The sequence below is a fragment of the Anser cygnoides genome, chromosome 5, assembly GCF_040182565.1.
Source record: "Anser cygnoides isolate HZ-2024a breed goose chromosome 5, Taihu_goose_T2T_genome, whole genome shotgun sequence".
Taxonomy (NCBI): domain Eukaryota; kingdom Metazoa; phylum Chordata; class Aves; order Anseriformes; family Anatidae; genus Anser; species Anser cygnoides.
Window position 1 is genome coordinate 37475283 of NC_089877.1, and position 17124 is coordinate 37492406.

The 17124-nt window shown below is 44.6% G+C and overlaps 1 protein-coding gene across 7 annotated transcripts in view; it reads left to right on the forward strand.

Moving 5' to 3' along the window:
* The window catches only part of OSBPL5 (oxysterol binding protein like 5), a 170491-nt gene that overhangs the window by 96604 nt on the left and 56763 nt on the right, over positions 1-17124 (forward strand). For all 7 annotated transcript variants that reach the window (XM_066998916.1, XM_066998913.1, XM_066998912.1 and 4 more), the window contains exon 2: positions 12069-12225. In XM_066998916.1, coding sequence (XP_066855017.1) covers positions 12090-12225 — 136 coding nt within the window. In that variant the 5' untranslated portion in view covers positions 12069-12089. The remainder of the gene's footprint in view (positions 1-12068; positions 12226-17124) is intronic.

Consider the following 17124-nt stretch of genomic DNA (forward strand, 5'->3'; position numbering starts at 1 on the left):
CTAGGCATTTGTATCTGCAGTCATCTTCCTCAGCCACCTGCAGGGCAGGGCAGTCCTGAGATCAATGGGTACAGAGGGAAACTTCTAAAAATTCCAGTCAGATACTATCACCCAGATATCATGGTTTATTGATTGTTGTGTTTTTTTTCCCAGCCCTGCTGCTAAGCTGGATGATGAGCAGTAACCATACAGGAAAGGCTTTGCAGGCAAAGCAAAAAATACATACGGTACAGGAAACACTTCATACTCAGAGTAACTGGGGGAAGGCGGTACCATCAACAGGCTACGGTCTTCTGCAGAGCAACTGTCCTAATTTCACATGACCGACCAGTGTCTGGAAACATGGGACCTAGCTAAAACTTGCAGGTTTTCTTCTGCCACAGAGTAAATAAACCAGTATGACCCTTTGTGCATGAGAAGAGGTTGGTTTGAGGCAGGTGATGGTGAGGTGAAGGAGTCTGGGGGACAAAAAGATGGTGCTCTCAGAAGATTGCAAAGCCGTGCTAAGAGGAATGTGCTTTCTTTGTGCTGCTTACAGTCATAAACCTGTTCGTTGGCACAGTTACCTTGCTGGGCTGTTGTGGGAAATAAACGTCAGCAGAACCTAATAGTTTCCCCCTGTGCATTAGAGTGACCTCCGTCTCATTTAATTCCCACCTTTGCTTATTGCGAGTGCCGTTTCAGTGCTGCGGTCCTTGACTTCATTTCCTCCAGACTGCGCGCTGCTTCAGAGACAGCCTTCCAGACAGCAGCAGAGCAGGGAGGAAAACCTTTGCTGTTGCTTCCCAAGCTCATCGACTGCCTGTGACTCGGACGGTGTTGGCAGAGGTGGTTCTGTGCGCAGGCTGGGACTGGGTCATGCCGTACTGCCTGAGGCCATCGGGGAGCAAACAGCCGACCTTGGACAAATCCACAGCTGGGATGTAACCCAGCCTAGCATCCAGCTCGCCCTGGTCTTTGCTGCGTCTTTCTCTGAGGAAGGTGATCTGTGGCACTCCTTTTGCTGGTTTAAATTACTTCTCTCCCTGGGCTGACTCAAGGTTTTTGCCTGCTCTGTTTGCCTTGGGTAGGAGCTGCGGGCTGTCAGCAGCTGATCTTTTCCCTCAAAGAGTCCAGCAACATCGGCAGCCCTGGAAAGAGAGGCAGAGGCATCAGCCATGTCCTTGCCTGCAGTTGTTGGCAGTGAGGCTTACAGTCAGGACACTTTATGTGGGATTTACAGACAGACACGGTATCAGCTCAGCCCTGCTCCCACAGGAGGCTGCAGAATCCATTGGTGAGCAGCTTTGGAAATCACTTTTTTATTGTCTTGTCACCTCCACTTTTAACCAGATGTGAAACTGCTCATTATAAAAAACCTAATCGTCCTTACTGCAATCCCATCACTGGTGTCTCCAGTTATGCGCTGTGAGCTGTGCAGGGGAGAAGTCATTAATAGCAGTGTTTATATATTCCCCTACAGATGAAGAGTTGACTGCAGTGGAAGATGAATTTTGCTGGGAAAGGTGCTGAATGAGCTGACTTGATCAAGGGGAAGACATAAAATGTGATGCTGTTTAGTTTTCTCTGTTTCACTCAGACATTAGCTGGCATGGTCTGTTGCTCCATAGCAAATGTGTCTGGGTCCAAGTGGCTGCTTGAGCCAGAATCCCAGTATGCTTTTTGAGGCGGGGGCAATTACTTACTACGTGTTTGTACAGCTCCTAGTACTTCTGGGTGCAGTAATGACTGATTGCTAACGGTTGGGCAATAGTATTTATTGCTGGCAGCTGGTAAGAGCAGCCTGTGTTTATGCCCTGTAGGGGAATTCAGTATTTGTGCACAGCCGTGGGATGTTAAAGGTTTTGTACCTTTCCGAGGCACCACAGAGTCTGTACAGGCCATCTAGCCTTCTGCCATTTTAAGTGCTTCCTTACTTCATTTCAGAGATATTTGTTTATTCCTTCCCTTGTTACCCTCCCAAACCTTTCAAATCTTTTCCATCTGGGCTTTTGTGTTTATAAACTCTTCTGTGTTCGGAGCTTGTAGGCAGCAACCATTTCGAAGCCTACTTTCGTAATGCAGACCAAATTACTGCCAGAAAGCACCATGGTTCATGTTCTCCTCCACCTCTTCCCTATAGCCTCGCAGGTCTGAGATACCTCCCTTTTACTTGCCGGACACCTGGCCCTATGCTCGCAGCTCTAAGTCAACATTGCTCCATTAAGGAGGCCACAAAACTCCCCCGATTTACACAGCCTGGGGATCTGGCGCAGCACAATTGCTATTGAAATATTTTCATTTTGTCTTGGTTTGTTTTCTCTTGAAGAGCCACAGTGCAGCAACTCTGACTCCTGTTTTGTAAGAGCTGTGCAGCTGAAGCCTATCACTTTTTTTTCTGGTATGGAAAAGATGGTCAGCCCAGAGCGTGGCTCAAGTCTGGCCTCATAAAATCTGTCTGTCACCTTTTAGTCATTCTCCTCGCTGCTTCCTTTTCGTAGCAGAGATAATGGGAGTGTTTCCTGCTAACTCCGTCTCTTCATGATGAATTGCTGTGGTCTGTGTTGGAAAGCATTGTCTGGCTGCTCTTAGCACTGCGATAAAGAAAATGCTGTGAATCGGCTGCATTGTGTTTGGCTTCCTTTCAGCCAGGGGCAATCCGGACCTGATCTTCCTTCTGTGCCTGGCCTCAGCCTGCAGTTGTTCAGGAGGCAATTTTTTTTTTATTTTTTTGCTTGAAGCCACATTTACACTTTCAGCACGGAGCTGTTGAAGGTCAGTGTGATCCATAAAGCTGAAGGCGGGAGTCTGCAGGAGCCCCTGGTTTTCCAGATCCTCCTTTGCCCTCTCTGCCCTCCCCTGTGGCAGCACTGGAGCTGGTGTGGTTGCCCTCGTGCCGGCAGTGTGCTGCATGCTTAGCTCGTAGCCTCACCAGCTGCGAGCCCTGCAGCTCTCCAGGCAGGGCTGCTTCCCCCCCTTGTATTTCCAGTGCTTGTAGGAAGGAGTGCTTGGAGCTCAGCAGCATTGTTTTGTTTCAGCTGGGGCTTTTCTTGCTTGGATCTTTCCATTCAGGGACAAAAAAGCCGGTGTCAGTATAGGTTAGCTTTAAAGTGATGGGAAAAGTCCTCTTCCTGTGTTCCACAGCTTTCAGATTTGCTGTCTTTTGTCAAGAGCTGTATTGTCGGGTTTGCTGCCCACAAAGTGGGGAGACGGGTCCTGCTCTGGCTTACACTGGCGTCAGCAAGGAGGAATTTCGTGCCGCCACTGGTACTGTTTCAATATAAAAGTGATATGAGGGGAAGGGGACTCAGGTCTTCGGTGTCAGGTGTTTCCAAATACTTACTGTTAAAATGTATTGGATGCTTTTAAAAAGCAAGCTTACAATCACTGCGGAGCACGTTTAAGTTGCTTGGGGGCCTGCCTTTTTCACTGAAATGAAGTCAGGGACAAGACGCACGCTCTGTCGTAACTGCTTGCTTGCTGGGATTCTCCAGGGCTTTTAATTATGGCCGATATCTCACACGAAGAGTTTCTGTCTGGCTTCTGCCTGGCACACACACAACTGCATGGGTAGTGGGACAGTCGTATCGATACCGGAGCAGTCACCGGCAGAAATACTGGGTTAGTATTATTCGAGCAGGTAGGAGGAGATCAGCAAAGACAAATGCATGCTTAAATTCGTATGCCATGGGTGCGTTCATTCACCTGCTTCTCACTCTGGCTGAAGTGACAGTGCAGTTTACCCAAGCTGCTTCTTTTCTCCAGCTAAATCCCAGATAAACTGACAGAGAAGGAAGGACAGAGGTAGGCGCAGAAGGTTGTGAGCTTGAGAACTGAGTGTGGATTTTGTTGTGCATGCCGCATCGGCCTGTGCATGGTTTGAGTCCTTTGGGCTCATTTAACACAGCATAAATTCCACCCTAATGCTCTTTGTGGGTTGTCTAGTTTCCTTCCTCCCACAGAGATTTTTAATTAAAAATCTAGGACCAAAATAACTGCAGTGCTGTCTTTTAACTATTGTTGAAGGAAGAGCTTGATGCTCTTGTCTCTGGAGAAACAGTGAAGTTTATGCAAAAAATACACAGTGTATTAATTTCCTTTAGAATTCGAGGGAGAGCGGCTGCACCAGAGGAAGTATAGGTGGATGCTAAATTTAAACCACTGTACAGCAGATCTCGGTATGCCACAGCACCCAGAAGCCTGAAAAGCTAAACAGGGGCATATAAGGATCTTTTCAAAAATAGATGCACTTCCTTAAAATTTCTTTGGTCTTGTTTATTCATCCCTCCTTGTGAAGGCCCCAGAGGTTTACAGAGCCCATTTGAATCTGACAGGGGAAACAACAAAGTGGAGAAGTGGAAAATTCAGCGACTGGAGCACCATGTCGTGGGATGCAGTCATTTCTTCGTCACTTAGCTGTTCTTCAGCCATTTATAAGCCAGCTCGGTTATAATTTAGTGGGCTTGTGGTCGGAGCCATTGGGCGGAAGTATGGCTTGTGTTTGCACAGGATGTCAAGGTAGAAGTATACTTACAGTCTTAAATCCTTGTCGTCCACTTCATTCTTTGTGAGCATGTGTTTGATATGGTGGATGCTAATTATAACAAATAATCTCAGTCTGATTCTGGGAAATCTTTGTGAAACTGGACAGCACTTGTTTTCTCTCTTGTAAGTTGGCTTGCAAAAATCCACTACATGTGCCCTACTGCCATGCTGAAGTTTCTGAGCCTGAGTCTGCAAATGGCTCAGCAGGACTTGAGATATAAGTCTGATTTTCTTCTGCTGTGCTACAAGGGAGCAGTATTTCACAAACAAGGGAGTACTGTCAGGAGGACACTATCAAGCATGAAAGCAGGTCTTAAAATTAGCTTGGTATTTCCTAGTAATTGTATGGTGGGAGTGTAGCCCCAAGGCACGGTCTTTTCTAGATTTAATTATATAAAGGCAGAGGTGGATATCATAGAAAGCCATCAGTGAGGCTTCCAGTAGACCGTTTTTTTTTTAAATGTCATTAAAGCTTGAAGTAGAATCCTTCCATTAAAAGAGAATATGATCCCATTATGTGATTTAGATAGCAATGTGAGCCTGTAATGATGCTTCTTATTATGCTCTTTTTAAAGAAAAATATCAAGACAAGAATTGACCTTGAAGATGTGGCCCGCCTGCAAATGACATAACTGCACACCTATCCAAAGCGGTGTGTTCTTGTCATGGCTTTAAATCTCCAAGAGCTTTAGCTCAAGCAACTAAATGAATTTCTCATTTACGTTGCCGTGTACCTGGTCCTGTATTTCCGTCATGGCACTGGGCCTGTCCCACACCCTGTCTGCCCTGGTACGGGGCCAGTCACAGTGACTCCAGCAGAACGCCCTGGGAATCCTTGTCATCCATATGAAACTTCAGTTTAAAGAAGTACACAAATGTTTCTAGATAACACAGAGATTTAGAGGCTGAGATCTGGCTCCTGGGCTTGTTTCAAAGCGGATCCTTAGTGGATGGAACTGCTTGGCTAGTGCATATTACAAAAAGTATGCCTGAAGGTGTGTGAGGGCACACTTTTTCCTTCATGTTGTGGATACACATGGTTGTACCTTTTGGTTTGTCGAGGAGTGTTTGCTAATCTGCATTCTGACTTCTTTCTTCCCTGCTTAAAAGAATGCTATCTACCAATATCAGTAATAAATAATAGTAAACTTTAAATAAAAATTCAGTGAGTTGGATTGAGATGGATAAGTGTTCAGGTGCTTGATGGATGCTTAACAGTCGTGATTTACCTTTTGCTCATCTTCAGTTGAATATATTAGAACATGGTATTAAAGTACTGAAGACGATTCAGTGAAAGCACCTTACCTTCCTGCAGAGATTGATGGAAATACCTTTGCATGAGCTTTATTCAGTAGGAATGCCATCAGAAATCAGGGCCTAAAGGAGATTGTGCAAAGTATGATTTACTGAACATAACGTGATGGACTAAGACAAAGGTCTGCAAGAAAGCTGTTCACTGCTGTCTCTCTGAATGCCGGGGGCTTTCTTATCTTTCTGGTGGTATGTGTAAAACCTGGAATTCTGCCTGCAGTTGCTGGGGAAATAATTAATGCTGAGGTACTAGTCATAATTACAGCAAGAGAGGTATGATCTATGCAGTTAGCAAGGGGGAAGACCAGTGGAATTGCTAAGCCAGAAGAGGCCCGTCAGTGCTAGTGGAAAATGTAATATGCTGTGTTAAATTAATAGCCTTCTGCATAACAATCAATTTACAGCTTAAAGGTCAGCGGAGGTGGATATAAAAATCATTGAGCATTCATTTCAAAGACCCACTTATTGATATTCTTACTCTAAAGTAAACTCTAGCATAATGTTTACAAAGTAAATGGCAAGTATTTGACGGCAAAACACATGAGGACTGTATTTATTGCAATGCACAAACCCCATATCCAAGCTGTAAGATCGCAGACTCCTCTCCCAAACACACCACGGCTTTAGCGATGTACCGATGTTTGCACACAGATGTTTATCCAAACCAGAGGTGATTCTGAAGATGAGGTTTTCCAACATGCCAAATGAAAATGTTTTGCACTTTTTGACTCTGCCTTCCTCTGTCTTTGTCCCAAGTTGGGAATCCCCAGAAAGAATGATCTAGGATGTTTTTTTCCCCAGTGTGGGCATGCAATTCCTATAGCTGTGCTGCTTGGGGCCGTTGTACATAAAGCTCACCGCGGAGAGAGATTAGTTGTGAGACAGTTGAACATATATGCACCCCTGGTGTGCCTCGAGCTCCAAACATTTTAACTAGTGTATACAAAGAAAACATTAATCAAGGCATCTTACGAAGAATTAAGGGAGAAGACTGTTTTGTCTCCTGATTACTACATTACTGTCCCTGACCAGTGCAGGAAAAGGTGAGCAGAGAAGCAGAGGGTGGTTAGAAAAATATTGTTTTTCTGTTATGGGAGAGAGCAAGAGCAGATAGATAGCTGAGGGTGGCTCTGGTAGGCATCGTCCATAAAAACAGCACGAGAGAGGCAGCTTTAAGCACATGAGCCCCGAGTTAGGTTGTAGGGATGAATGAGCCGCACTCCTGAGCCTGCTGAAGCAGCTGAGAAAAATCCCTCATGTTTCATGTAATCATAATGAAGCAGTCTCTAGATCTGGCTTTCCATAACTTGGTTCTGTTGTTGCAGACAGATGTCTTCAGCAACCCGTGTTACTTTTTTTCCCCTCTCTGGACCGATGGTCAGGCTGAGCAGGATGGCACCCAGCAGAGGGTTTGAAGTCCTACAGCAGCAGCACTTCCCTGTATCTGAGCATAAGAAAGATGAAAAGAGTGGGGCTGGCTTGGGACTTGGCAGATCAGGACATGGTCTGGGAGAAACATACCAAAGAACACCGCTGCTGAGGAGCGGTCCCCTTGGCAGCACAGCAGAGAAATAGCTGGCCCTGATAATTCTGGGGAGTGGCTGACACTTCGTGTGCTCGGCTTCCAGCTAACAGCACGACAGACTGAAACCTTCCTTGTGCACTGTAATATCTGCGCTCTGCCTGTTCCCTAACCAAAAACCATAGATAACGTAGAGAAAAGATTGTCTGCTCAGGCACAGTTCACTCTGTCAGGTTTTATTTAACTGTAAGTAGGGGGTCGGTTGTCCAATTACCTATCTTATAAATAGGTATTTTAGGAATAGCTTCCCAAAACAGATTTCACAGACTTTCTGGATTGATCAGGAGTTCTTCAGCTGTTGTGAATCATCAGTGCACCACTGAACTAATAATTTACCCCTGCTCCCTGCTGAAGATCTGAGCTGCCATTTTCCCCCGTGAATAGTTGGGACTGTAAAAGCCAGAATGTATCTGCTAACAATTCGCCTTTTCATTCATGAAAATTTTACCTCCTCAGGGTTAATTGAGTCAGGAAATGTCAGTATCTTTAGATTTAATTTTCCTTATTGATGCAGATCCTAGAGTGAAGGGCTGCTGTGAATACAAAATCTGGTTTAATTTGATTTCGCGGAAATATTTAGTGACCAGAGAAAGAGAAGGTTGTTTAAAACAAGTCTTGAATAAATTAAGAATCCCCCTAACTAGCACAGCCTTCTTGACTGTACCAACCCCCTAATTAACTATTTATAGAGCATATTTCCAATCTATTTTAAAATGCTGAACATCAGAGTAAGCAAACCAACCTACCCACCGGTTTGCAGAGGGTAGGGGCAGGATAATGTCTGCACAGTGTTTAGCCGTTCAGTAATTATATATCAGCAACTTAGAAAATGTAAAGATGGAGCCAGGAAAATTCTGTCCCCCAAAGCCTTTGCCACTGTCTTCCCAGCAAGCACAGGAGGCTCAAAATGCAGAGCAGCCACGTGAAAGGCATCTCTTACCCAACGTGTAATGTCTGTCTCTGCGTTACTCACAGCCTTCACCCCAGACAGGTCTGTCAGAAGCAGAGAGCTCTGGCAGTTCCCACTCACTTCGGTGGCAGCCATGAGGTTTGCTGGTAAAACAAGGATTATTCTTGCCACATTGCTCTTCTCTGGGCTATTGCTGACGCTGCTTGCGAGCAAAAGTCCCACCAGGCAATTGCACTCTGTTAGGTTCATCTCTTTCACTTTCCTGTGCTTCACGGTATCAGGCTTTTCATCTGCTCTATTTTTTGGTTTTAAAAGATAAAGTAGTCTCAAAGACAGGATTAGCAAGAAGTTTATTTCTTGCTACTGAATTATTTATTCCTGTTTACGCTCCAGTGAACAGTTCACATTTAACAGCACATTACTGCCTTAAAAGCTGTCAACACTAAAGGGGCAATCCTGAAAACCACTGTGTTTAGTGACTCTCTCAATTCTCTCTGTATTCCCTTTCCTGCGTTTTTACGATCAGGACCACAGAACCGACAGCCAGAAATGACCTGAGCTGCAAACTTCAGGGCTTTTTAATCTAGCAGGACTAACAACAAAATAAATTCTTGCAAGAGCTAAGGTGAAGATTTTTTCCCAAGGAGGTTAGTTTTCTAAGAGAGCTCATGGATTCTGTATCAGCTGGACCATTCAGATCAAGACAAGGTATCTCTCTTCGACTGTTCTCTGTCTCATCTGCTAGACTTGGAGGGAATACAGGAGCAGTGGGAGAAATTTGTCACTTTATGTTACTTAACAGCATGTTTGGGCCTTCAGCAATTCTTGCCCACTTTTCATTTTTGCCTTCTCCATCTTCCCAGAGTCCCTCCAGAGCTGGGTTCCCTGAAGCATCCGTCATATCCTGAAGCAACCTCCAAAATACTTCTTTACAGGTGGATTTGCCTTTCCGAACAAGGGTTGTCCTCAAATCAGCCATGTGAGATTGAGGCCCAAAGCACTCAGGTCTAGGAGCGTCTCTTTGGCTGTTGCTTGTTTCCTAGCAGATGCTTTGTGACCAATGAATTTCTGTATGTATGAGTGTTTTGTAGATAAGAGTGCATAAGTGGCAGAGTCAGTACTTCTGGTACCTACAACAGCAGGTTGCTGATAGTCATGTAACTTTTAAGAAGTTAATGTTTCTGAGTTTTCTAATGTCTGTAGGCTTTCCTTGACTTTTGCTGATGGTACAAAAGGCGTTGGAAGGTGGAAAAGGACAAAACAGGATAGGTAGGGATGCAGGCACACACAGACCTATCTTCTGGAAACCAAGCCAAATACTTTGAGTGTGTTATCAAGTCTTAATAATGTGAAGTGTGTTTTTTACCATCAAGGAAAGAAGCATCTGGTGTATGAAAACCCCTGAAATATGTGTAATTGAGCTGGAGCAATGCAATGTTAGATGATCCTTGAAAAGCAGGTTGGTGACACAAAAGCAGTTGAAAGGACTTATATTTGTGTATGTCCAGCCTGATAAACCGCCTGCTTGTGCTCAGGTGTCAAGAGCTGTGCCACCAACGTTGGTATGAGCGGTTCTCTGCTACTGTGGCTTGTGTCTGTGTAGAGATGAAGGTGGCTGGTGGGGCCCTTGTGTTGCCGTGTCGGGAAGTCCCTACCGTGCCAGCGGCGTGTGAGGGCGGGATGGACAGATGGTTTGTGCCTGTGACTGGTTCCCCAGTGGGGATGGACTGGGGATTCCTACCTGGCTGCATGATGGGCACAGCCGAGCTGGATCGCTGCTCTTTGGGGAGAGTGTCCCACGGACCTGCTTTTCCTCTGAGCCGCTTATGAGCAGTTCCAGAGCAGAGAGCTGAGATGGCCTTGCTGGGAACAAGGGCAGAAAATAGCTCAGTGTTAGCATTCCAAACCCAGCTATTTAGACCTGCATTATTTTTAAATATTTTGCTTTGAGACACGTAACTAGCTGTATTTTCCTCTTCTCTCTTTTTGTGTTTTAGGTTAGCTTTAATTTTGCTGCCCCACAACCCTGCACTCTGCAGTCAAGAATATCTATGCAAAAAAAAAGAGGTTATTTAAGGTGCCAAATGTTAGGCAGCTAAGTTATTCACATTGCACTGGACCTTAATTCGCCTGCTGCAGATGATTCAGATCCAGTGGGGGACACATATCCCCTACAAATTGCACCCACATGTCCTGTTTTGGGGCTAGGTCTGGCTGGTAGCCATTCACCCCTTTTTGGATATTACAGACATCACCGTCTGATGGTTCACCCATGGTCAGCAACGGGGTCCAGGCTGGTCTGTATCAAATCAAGGTCTTGGGCACTGAGGCTGTCTCCTGTGGGAAGGAAGGAACAGACTCTCACCTTGTAAATCACAGCTAGTTTATAAAGTCAGCGCAACCTGCTGTGTAAATAAATGAAGCTGCAAAAAAAAAGACGAAATGTTCTTACGGGGACTGCCTTCTCCTGGGGTTAGCAGAGCAGTCAGAGGGACAGTGCTCTGATGAAACACAGGAGGGGAGTTTCTCACACTGGGACACATTTATGGCATCACCCCGTGTGCTGCGTCAGCCATGCAGGCAGAGCCCCAGCTCCAAGAGCCCACTGAGGCTTCCCCATTAAACTTGGTCATTTGAGCGAGAGCAAAAGTTCTGTGGGCAGGAAGAGCAGGGCAGGATGTCCCAGCCTAAAGGATATGGGAAAGCTTGGAGACTTTTTTCAGGAAATGCGTCCCATCCCAAAGGGTTTTCCTTTGCACAGTGACCATGCCCCGGGGAAGCAGCAGACCTCATGTCCTGCGATGCCAGCCCGAAGGCTGGCTTAACACTTCTTCTTGCTAGCAAGAGCCCTGCCGATCAGAGCTGCACACGGGGAGAGAATAGCGCTTGTAACTCAGGAAGGCGACAGTCATAATATCTGTTTGTAAGGGGTAAGAAAGAGCTGCTTGTTGGATGTGTATAAAAGAAACCTTTAATTCCAGTCAGGATGGTCTAACGCATCAGCCAAGTGGTGGTAAAGAGCACAGTACCACCCGGCTCCTGTGCAGGCATGCAGGGAGGCTTTCAGGGACACAGATGCTGTTCTTTACCCTTGCAGAGCAACAAGGCTTATCATATTGATCAAACTGCCAGGCTGATCTATCATTTTAAAGAAAACTGAAAATATTTATATGTGCTCTAATAGAAAATAAGGGCAGGAGTGACACTAGCTTTTCTGTCCCGCTTTCCTGCAAATCTCTGCTTGCTGCTCTCTGCAGCCAACACAGCTGGTCATCCTCCACACCGCTTATTTTAAATGCTGATTTTTGCAGGCTTGGTGCAACTCTGCTCACACCAATGGAGTTATTTCTATCTTAAAAACAAAAATCAAATCAAAACAAAAAACAAATCTTAAAAGCAAACAAAAAAGAGGAATTTTAGCTTCTATACATTGGATAGACCCAGTAAGTAACTGTTACTCTAGATAGATCCTTGTAGAGAGGAGGGTGTTCTACTGCCTGGATTCACCAAGGAGCAGTGTCCTGCTTCCCTGCAGTTTGCAAATGCTGAGAGTCAGCAAATCAGTAATTGTAGCCTCAAACTAATATCCTTTCCTTTTTCTTTTTTTCTTAGCCTTCTGGCAATCTATAAAAAGATCTGGCACACTTCTTAGGATTAGGCGGCTTTGAAGCAGCGGAGTCTCTGGGTGTGAAACTTTGATTTCCTGTGTCTTGAACTGTTATTTCTATCTTTCCTTTTCAGAAAACCCCCACAGCTCATGCCATGAAGGAAGAGAACTTTCTTCGTCGCAGGTTCTCCCTCTGTCCGGCCTCATCCACCCCTCAGAAGGTCGATCCTCGTAAGCTGACGCGCAATCTCTTCTTTGGAGCTGACAATGACATCTATCCACTCAGCCCAGGTGGGTTTCTGCTGTGTCAGTGCAGAATGTATCTTGTCTTGCCTTTATTGTACTGCTTTTCTAGCACTTGTGAAACTCGGTGCAGAACCTCAGGTGCCTGACTGCAAGTAGACTTTTTTAGCATGCTGCTGTGAAACGAAGAGAAACAAGTGAATGTGAGAGTGAGAGAGAAGTTGTTCTTGCAACACAGGTGTCGCTGGCTGCCAGCCAGTGCTGTGTCCGTGATGCTGCTGTCTTTCACTGCTGTGGCATTAAGTGGGAATGGAGGGCATCAGAGTTAGTGAGCATCACTGTTTGAGCACTGCGTGGCGTCGTGTTTCAGAAATGACGTAACATTTTCGGGCATTTCCACTTTGAGGCACTTGATGTGTTTCACACTAAACATTGAACTCCTTTAAGCTGTCGCCTGGGCCCCTTTGCAAATGTTTAACGGCAGGTTTCCCTGTTCAGATTTAGAGCCCAAGATAAATATTACAAGAGAAGACTTTTTGTAGTTAATGTTCTGTAAATATATACAAGCGCTGCAAGCGCCAGGAATATTGACAGGCTGCAGTGAATGGCAGGCTTGCTTTAAGCATTCTCTTTAGGTGTCTTGTGCTTTCAATTTGTTAGACAGCACCCTTTTTGAAGGAAATAGGGCTCATTTTGTTGTTTCAGAATTTGTTGCTCACAATAACATTCAAGTCTTTCCTTGATTGCAGTCTGCAAACAATGCTTCCGTTCCAGTCTGTAAACAAGTGCTTCAGGGAACAGTCACAAGTTTGCAGAGCTGTCATTCGCAGTTGCCGTGTCAGTGCTAAATAATCAAACCTCACAGCACCTTTGTGAGCTCTTAAAATACTGATATCTAGAAAAAGAACGTAGCATGTCAAAAGGTTTCAGTGTTCATATAAATGTAGCACCTGGCAGACTTGCTGGGCTTTGCAGATGGGGAGCAAAACTAGACCTGGGTTTCCTGAGCTAAGAGTCTGTAAGTGCAAAGGTTTTGAGGATTTCTGATTTTGCAGGTATTTCTATTTTGAGGTGCCTTTTTCAAGGCAACGGGGAACCAATTTTGAGCAGTGCTGACTAATCCTCGCTGTCACCGAGGTCACTGGAAGCTTCAACAATTTCTTGATAATTTAATGGAAAACAACTTGAAAGGGGACACCCAAAATCGCATACATTACATATCTGTAGGGACTTCTGAAAAGCTCACTGCCTGTAAATGCATTCCATATAAATGTGTGGTAAGTAAACCTGTTTCACTTCTGCTATCTTTGGGTGCTGAAGGACCAACAGATCTTTCAGGCTGTAGTCACTTCCCCATGCTTCAGAGAGGTGGAGATCCTTAAGTTTTACCCATGCTTCAGTTCTTACCAGCATTTTTATTGCTAAAGAAGTTACTGACTTCCTCACAGGGGTATTTCAGTGCTGTAATAATCTTTCAGAAACCAGGGAAAGTTGAGCATGGAGGAGTTTGTCACTTCCTCAGCTTCCCACATCACTTCTTTTCTCCTTGAACCTTGCTGACGTCCGGACCGGTCTTTGCTGGGTTCAGCAGGACAAGTGCCTTGAGCCACAGAGCAAACTACAGCACCAGCGTCAGGGAGGTGGCCCTCTGTAATGTAAAGGAAGATCACAGGCCAAAGAGTTTGTAAAGGAGAGAATATCCCTAGAACTTACTGCTTCAGCCAGGAGATTTCTTGCAGAGTCTGGGTTTTTGTCTAGCTTTACATATTTTTACTCCTTTCATTTCTTTCCTGGTCCTCACAGAGCTGCCTCATATCTTTGTTTTGATCGCATTTCCCATAAGAAGTATCTGTCATTCTTTGCATTCAGTTGATATTTCCATGGTGGGCTCTTTTTTTGCTGCTTTTGCTGCCTTGTTTTTCCCTCTGAGACTCGCTGTGCTTCCCTCCCACCTCCTGCATGCCCTCTGAAGGATGCCGCTGTAACTATAGATAAACCACAAGTCTACATCCACAAGCTACATCCAATATTTCTATCCCTCACTTTTCTCTCTTGTTTTACATGAACTTTCAGTTCTTGACATTTTTTTAGTGGCCCATGATTGGCTGCCTGGCCCCAGCAGACTCTCTTTTCAAGGGTGCAGGGCTGATGCCATCAGGTGGAGACTGCAGGCAGTGTGGATAGCACCTAGGATTAGCCCTGCAGCCACAAAGGTGTTCAAGTAAATAATTCCGTGAGATTGGAGTGACAGACTTTACACCTTGGACAAGCTGTGCTATGGAGATTTAATTCAGTGAAAGGACTTTTTTTGAAGGAAACATAGGGGAACGCAGAGGGCACTATCTCAAGTAACACTACTGACTTTTTGCCTCTTGATACATAAATGCTAGTGATTATGGTAACTAAAAGAAATTAGAGGAGGGCATGTTTCCTCTTTATAGAAAGTTCACGAACTAGAGACATGAATTCAGGTTCCTTGACCACATCTTTCTTTCATGCAGCAATAAGGGGGAAGAATCTTTGTCTCTCTTCTCTTTCAGAAGGTAGGACATTTATTGGCGGAGTAGCTAAAATGACTTTTAGAGAATCTTTCTTTTTGTCTAGGCTGGGAGATAACTCCATGTCTTTAAATAAAAAAAGTAGATTAGCCTATCTGCATCTGAAGAGATACACTTTAAAGAATATGGGAATTTTGCTGTGATAGATACATGGAACTAGATTTCAGTCTGGTTCACACATTGGGCCAGGCCATGTGGCTGACATTTGCTGCAGTAACATTCATGGCGTCAGGACAGGTTTTATTCACGATAGTCTTGCCACACATCAGAGCCTTTATTTCCTCTTGTAGTTATACGAATACCTTATCCGAAAGCCTGTAAAATAATAGTTCATGCTGTAAGGAGCTAATAATGAATTCTATAATAACCCAGTATTTCTACTTTGTCTCAGCATTGATCAGTCACGCTTGCTGTATCATTCTTTATAAGGAGAAAAGGCAAATGCACCCATAGGGTGGATACACAGCAGAAAGCCAAACAAAAGGAATAGTTAACTCTTCAGAAAGGAACTCTATTTTTCCTATGCATGACAGTAATGGGATAAAAGAAGGTATCGGTAATTCAGCTCTGTAACTGCAAGACTGGAGTGTTAGCATTTTTCTTTGTGATGTGGTGAAGGCTGTTTCCATAAGCACCATTGATTCCCTTCCTGAAATCCCATTAATTATTTGCCATATACTACTGGGCTACTTTGGAGGACCTTTCTTAGCATGCCATGTTAGCAGCCAGCAGTTTAAGTCGAAAGAGCCTCAGCTCTATTTCTGTTGTGGGCATTATGTTTTCTTGATCAGGGAGATAAGAGCTTCAGCTTATATAGCCAGCTGATATTTAGCTCTTTTTTTTTTTTTTGGTGGTGGTTTCCTACTTATTTTCTCGAGACGGCTGTGTCTTTTGTGCTCTGGGTCGGACTCTCTTTGGGGCTTTCTGTGCACTTAACTATGTGTGCGGGTGTTTGAGAAACTTGTACACAGTTTCAATGAAGTTTGCTTTCCAAACAAGGGCTGACTTTCTACCTCCGCACGGCTGCATTAGGTCTGCTTGAGACAGCTGTGATAGCGCTCCTCCAAAAAACACTGCGTCTCTCCTCACAAGTGCCAGGAGGCTTAATGGGTTTGATGCAAGAAACCGGGATATGCTGCTCCATAAACAACGTCTTATGAATCCTTGTAAATGGTATGACCAAGAGGGAAGAGTTGCATGTTCACATTTTTCATAACACCCTATGAGAGGGGCGGTCCAGAACCTCAGGAGCACCTAAAATCCCGTTGTTTAGGTACAAAACCTTTTCTCTGTATTACAAATAGAAAGAGAAGTCTCTTGTGCAGGCTTTTTATACAGATCTCAGCTTGGAGGTAAACTTTCTTTAAGAAGTGAGATATAGTAAAGATTGGTTTGGATTATGTTATGTTAATAGATGCCTTTCCCTCAGAACAAGCAGCAGCTGACTCCCATTAACTTTACTCGAACTTTCAGACCATATGTTACTTTCCCATACATGAGCAGAAAAAAACTCTTCATGAGAAGCAAGTACAGTAACTGCATGGCTTTGTGAGTTTATTCCAACCTCCTCTGCCTCCATCTGGGAGAATGTAGAGAGGAAAGAGCCATCGGAGGAAGAAAAAACACGGGAGTTCAGGTCCTAATCCATGCCCAGCAATGCTTATGACTACAGTGCTTACTGTGTGTGTGGTATGGCATGGCACTGTGCCACGGGATGAGAAACGTATGAACCCCCTCCGCCTTTGGTCACTGCGTGTGAACCCTTCTAGGGACAGTTGTCCCAAAGAACCTGTTTTAATTTACAAGCTGATACCCCAAACTGATGGTTGATGCCTGCAGAAAAGGCAGAGGTTTGTCCTGCTTCTGTACCAGTAAAACCCTGTAGCGCAGTTGCGGTTCCAGTTATAAAGGGATGTGTTTGTTCTCCAGCGTTTCCCATGGTGGAAGTGCAGAACACGACTAGGAGGATATTTATTTTTCACTGAGCTTCTGTGGCAAGCTTTTCTAATGGCACTTAGCTTCTTGCACAGCTCCTCTGAAAACTCTGGGAGACATTCTGGCTTCTGGCACATCTGTGGCAGTGCTGGTTTTGTATTTGGTGTTGTTTCCAAGACTCACCCCCAGAATGATTAAAAATGTTTTTAACAGTTGCCATGTTTGCAGTGTGCTACAAATGGATTGTATTTCACTGTCTTGGTTGCTCTTCACTGTGTCCGTTATTCTGAAGCTGTGGTTGCTAACAATTTTGAGGAGAAAACTACATTTCAATTGGATAACAAGGACTGTCTTGGCACTAAAAAGCTTGTCTCATCAGATGCTATTTTTGGCTTTTTTAATAGAAGCTTTAGGCTTTCTTTACTGTAAGAACATGATAATGGTTGGCAAAAAG